The sequence below is a fragment of the Pseudoliparis swirei genome, chromosome 20 (genome assembly GCF_029220125.1).
Source record: "Pseudoliparis swirei isolate HS2019 ecotype Mariana Trench chromosome 20, NWPU_hadal_v1, whole genome shotgun sequence".
NCBI lineage: Eukaryota > Metazoa > Chordata > Actinopteri > Perciformes > Liparidae > Pseudoliparis > Pseudoliparis swirei.
Window position 1 is genome coordinate 28,574,089 of NC_079407.1, and position 5,000 is coordinate 28,579,088.

Sequence of the window (5,000 nt, forward strand, 5' to 3'; positions counted from 1 at the left end):
TGTGTGTGTGTGTGTGCAGACACACAGAAGCCGATGAGCAGGCCATCCAGCATTGTTTCTGCTACACGTCAACAGTCCTCACGTCAACGTTGGCCTTCCAGAAGGAACAGAAGCTCAAAGTGGAATGCCAGGTACACACACACACACATATACATACACACGCACACACACACACACACGTTCACTCTCACACACATATGCACATGTACTTCACACACACTCATACATGTACACCCACACACGCTGCATGTATACATGACCCCTTAAGGTCTCTTCAGGTCTCTTCAAGTCCCTTAAGGGGTCTTCAGGTCTCTTAAGGTCTCTTCAGGTCTCTTCAGGTCCCTTAAGGGGTCTTCAGGTCTCTTAAGGTCTCTTAAGGTCTCTTCAGGTCTCTTAAGGCCCCTTCAGGTCCCTTAAGGTCCCTTCAGGTCTCTTAAGGTCCCTTCAGGTCTCTTAAGGTCTCTTAAGGTCTCTTCAGGTCCCTTAAGGTCCCTTCAGGTCTCTTAAGGCCCCTTCAGGTCCCTTCAGGTCTCTTAAGGTCTCTTCAGGTCCCTTAAGGTCTCTTAAGGTCTCTTAAGGTCTCTTCAGGTCTCTTAAGGTCTCTTCAGGTCCCTTCAGGTCCCTTCAGGTCTCTTAAGGTCTCTTCAGGTCCCTTAAGGTCTCTTAAGGTCTCTTCAGGTCTCTTAAGGTCTCTTCAGGTCCCTTAAGGTCTCTTAAGGTCTCTTCGGGTCCCTTCAGGTCTCTTAAGGTCTCTTCAGGTCCCTTAAGGTCTCTTCAGGTCTCTTAACTGCCCCTCTTAGGCACACACACACACACACACACACACTTACTGTAAATATTGTGTTGTTTTTTATTGTAAATAGTGTGTACTTGTTGCCCTTGCACATTCCTGCTGAGCATTGCCACTTTCATTTCACTGCACACCCTGTGTGTGTATGTGACAAATAAAACATCTTGAATCTTGAATCTTGAATCTTAAGGTCTCTTCAGGTCCCTTAAGGTCTCTTCAGGTCTCTTAAGGTCTCTTCGGGTCCCTTCAGGTCCCTTCAGGTCTCTTAAGGTCTCTTCAGGTCCCTTCAGGTCTCTTAAGGTCTCTTCAGGTCTCTTCAGGTCCCTTCAGGTCTCTTAAGGTCTCTTAAGGTCTCTTCAGGTCCCTTAAGGTCTCTTCAGGTCCCTTGAGGTCTCTTAAGGTCCCTTCAGGTCCCTTCAGGTCCCTTCAGGTCTCTTCAGGTCTCTTCAGGTCCCTTCAGGTCTCTTAAGGCCCCTTCAGGTCTCTTAAGGTCTCTTCAGGTCTCTTCAGGTCCCTTCAGGTCTCTTAAGGTCTCTTCAGGTCCCTTCAGGTCCCTTCAGGTCTCTTAAGGTCTCTTCAGGTCCCTTACGGTCTCTTAAGGTCTCTTCAGGTCCCTTCAGGTCTCTTAAGGTCTCTTCAGGTCCCTTAAGGTCTCTTCAGGTCTCTTAAGGTATCTTCAGGTCTCTTCAGGTCCCTTCAGGTCTCTTCATGTCTCTTCAGGTCTCTTAGGGTCTCTTCAGGTCTCTTCAGGTCCCTTCAGGTCCCTTCAGGTCTCTTAAGGTCTCTTCAGGTCTCTTCATGTCTCTTCAGGTCTCTTCAGGTCTCTTAAGGTCTCTTCAGGTCTCTTCAGGTCCCTTCAGGTCTCTTCATGTCTCTTCAGGTCTCTTCAGGTCTCTTAAGGTCTCTTCAGGTCTCTTCAGGTCCCTTCAGGTCTCTTAAGGTCTCTTCAGGTCTCTTCAGGTCTCTTCAGGTCCCTTCAGGTCTCTTAAGGTCTCTTCAGGTCTCTTCAGGTCTCTTTAGGTCCCTTCAGGTCTCTTCAGGTCCCTTCAGGTCCCTTCAGGTCTCTTCAGGTCCCTTCAGGTCCCTTCAGGTCTCTTAAGGTCTCTTCAGGTCCCTTCAGGTCTCTTAAGGTCTCTTCAGGTCTCTTCAGGTCCCTTCAGGTCTCTTCATGTCTCTTCAGGTCTCTTCATGTCTCTTCAGGTCTCTTCAGGTCTCTTAAGGTCTCTTCATGTCTCTTCAGGTCCCTTCAGGTCTCTTCAGGTCCCTTCAGGTCTCTTCATGTCTCTTAAGGTCTCTTCAGGTCTCTTAAGGTCTCTTAAGGTGTCTCCTTGTCTCCTTGTCTCCTCAGTCTCTTCTTCAAGTGGCCAAGAACCTGTTCACACACCTGGGTGAGTTCCGTGAGGACGGAGGATTTAATAAGTTAACGCTTTACAGACATCAGCCTGAAACCAGAGGCTCCGCCTCCTGTTGCGCAATCACACCTTTAGATCCTCTTCAGCGGAGAGGCCTCAAAGTGTTGATCCCTGGTCACATACACACTCACTTGAACTCCCTCTGTTTTACTCTCTCTCTCTCTCTCTTTCTCTCCCTCTCCCTCTCACTCTCCCTCTCTCTCTCTCAGATGATGTCTCGGTACTGTTACAGGAAATTATCGTGGAGGCCAGAAACCTCAGTGATGCAGAGATGTAAGACCTGAGTGTGTGTGTGTTTGTGAGTGTGAGTGTGAGAGTGTGTGTGAGTGTGTGTGAGAGTGTGTGTGAGTGTCTGTGTGTGTGTGTGTGTGTGTGTGTTTGTGAGGGTGTCTGTGTGTGTGTGTGTTTGTGAGGGTGTGTGTGTTTGTGAGAGTGTCTGTGTGTGTGTGTGTGTATGTGAGTGTGTTCGGGATCTTTATCTTCATTTAAAAACGTTTTGTCGGCAATTTGTTCTTAACTGACTCGTCGCTTTTAATTAAAGTAACAAAATGACCTGAGATAAAAACCCTCTCTCTCTCCTTTCTCTGTCTCTCTCTCTCTCTCCTTTCTCTGTCTCTCTCTCTGTCTCTCTCTCTGTCTCTCTCTCTCTGTCTCTCTCTATCCCTCTCTCTCTTTCTCCTTCTCTCTCTCCTTCGCTCCAGTTGTTCAGTGTTCTTATTGGATCGAGTCAGTCATGAGTTGGTGGCGAAGGTGTTTGACGGAGGCGTAGTCAGTGATGAGGAGGTACGATCACACACACACACACTCACTCACTCACACACACCCATACACCGCATGTGTCTGGAGTCTCTCCTGTCTCTCTTCTGAGGGAGGATGTCATGCTTTTATACAAGACGGACAAGAAATGATGGGAGCTGAAACATTCAACAAAGGTCCCCATCAGGAGCTGAAACATTCAACAAAGGTCCCCATCAGGAGCTGACGCATTCAGCAGAGGTCCCCATCAGGATCGAATACATTCAACAAAGGTCCCCATCAGGATCTAATACATTCAACAAAGGTCCCCATCAGGATCTAATACATTCAACAAAGGTCCCCATCAGGATCTAATACATTCAACAAAGGTCCCCATCAGGATCTAATACATTCAACAAAGGTCCCCATCAGGATCTAATACATTCAACAAAGGTCCCCATCAGGATCTAATACATTCAACAAAGGTCCCCATCAGGAGCTAATACATTCAACAAAGGTCCCCATCAGGATCTAATACATTCAACAAAGGTCCCCATAAGGAGCTGACGCATTCAGCAGAGGTCCCCATCAGGACCGAAACATTGATTGTGTGTGTGTGTGTGTGTGTGTGTGTGTGCGTGCAGAAGGAGTTCCGGATCCCAGCTGATCAGGGCATCGCGGGCCACGTGGCGACCACCGGGCAGGTCCTGAACATCAAGGACGCGTACTCACACCCGCTGTTCTACCGCGGCGTGGACGACAGCACCGGCTTCAAGACGCGCAACATCCTCTGCTTCCCCATCAAGGACGAGAACAACGGTACCACACACACACACAGAGACACACACACACATGAACACACACAGAGACACACACACACACACATGAACACACAGAGACACACACACACACAAAGACACACACACATGAACACACACACACACACACATGAACACACACAGAGACACACACACACAGAGACACACACACACGCATACATACACACTCGGTGTGGTCCTATTCTGAGCCTCATTTTATTTTCCTCCTCCTTCTCCTCCTCCTCCTTCTCCTCCTCCTCTGTCCCCTCCTCCTCCGTCTCCTCCTCCTCCTCTGTCTCCTCCTCCTCCTCTGTCTCCTCCTCCTCCTCTGTCCCCTCCTCCTCCTCCTCTGTCTCCTCCTCCTCCTCCTGTCCCCTCCTCCTCCTCCTCTGTCTCCTCCTCCTCCTGTCCCCTCCTCCTCCTCTGTCTCCTCCTCCTCTGTCCCCTCCTCCTCCTCCGTCTCCTCCTCCTCCTCCGTCTCCTCCTCCTCCTCCGTCTCCTCTGTCTCCTCCTCCTCTGTCCCCTCCTCCTCCTCTTCTGTCTCCTCCTCCTCCTCCGTCTCCTCCTCCTCTGTCTCCTCCTCCTCCTCTGTCTCCTCCTCCTCCTGTCCCCTCCTCCTCCTCCTCTGTCTCCTCCTCCTCCGTCTCCTCCTCCGTCTCCTCTGTCTCCTCCTCCTCTGTCCCCTCCTCTTCCTCCTCCGTCTCCTCCTCCTCCTCCGTCTCCTCCTCCTCTGTCTCCTCCTCCTCTGTCCCCTCCTCCTCCTCCGTCCCCTCCTCCTCTGTCTCCTCCTCCTCCTCCTCCGTCTCCTCCTCCGTCTCCTCCTCCTCTGTCCCCTCCTCCTCCTCCTCCTCCTCCTCTGTCTCCTCCTCCTCTGTCCTCCTCCTCCTCCTCCGTCTCCTCCTCCTCTGTCTCCTCCTCCTCCTCCTCCTCCTCCTCCTCCTCCGTCTCCTCCTGTCTCCTCCTCCTCTGTCCCCTCCTCCTCCTCCGTCTCCTCCTTTGTCTCCTCCTCCTCTGTCCCCTCCTCCTCCTCCTCCTCCGTCTCCTCCTCCTCCTCCGTCTCCTCCTCCCAGAGGTGATCGGCGTGGCTGAGTTGGTGAACAAGACTAACGGGCCGTGGTTCAACCGTTTCGACGAGGACCTCGCCACGGCGTTCTCCATCTACTGCGGGATCAGCCTCGCCCACGTGAGTCTGGACCTGATGGGGAACCGGGACCACCGGGACCACCGGGACCACCGGGACCACCG

At 51.6% G+C, this 5,000-nt stretch overlaps 1 protein-coding gene across 1 annotated transcript in view; it reads left to right on the top strand.

The window, feature by feature from the left end:
• Positions 1 to 5,000, top strand: part of LOC130211348 (cGMP-dependent 3',5'-cyclic phosphodiesterase) — a gene marked incomplete at its 5' end in the record, with an annotated part of 62,534 nt that overhangs the window by 29,805 nt on the left and 27,729 nt on the right. The window contains 6 exons of the mRNA XM_056442087.1: positions 20 to 131; positions 2,139 to 2,178; positions 2,412 to 2,475; positions 2,904 to 2,985; positions 3,582 to 3,756; positions 4,826 to 4,938. Of these exons, the coding sequence (XP_056298062.1) occupies positions 20 to 131; positions 2,139 to 2,178; positions 2,412 to 2,475; positions 2,904 to 2,985; positions 3,582 to 3,756; positions 4,826 to 4,938 (586 nt within the window). The remainder of the gene's footprint in view (positions 1 to 19; positions 132 to 2,138; positions 2,179 to 2,411; positions 2,476 to 2,903; positions 2,986 to 3,581; positions 3,757 to 4,825; positions 4,939 to 5,000) is intronic.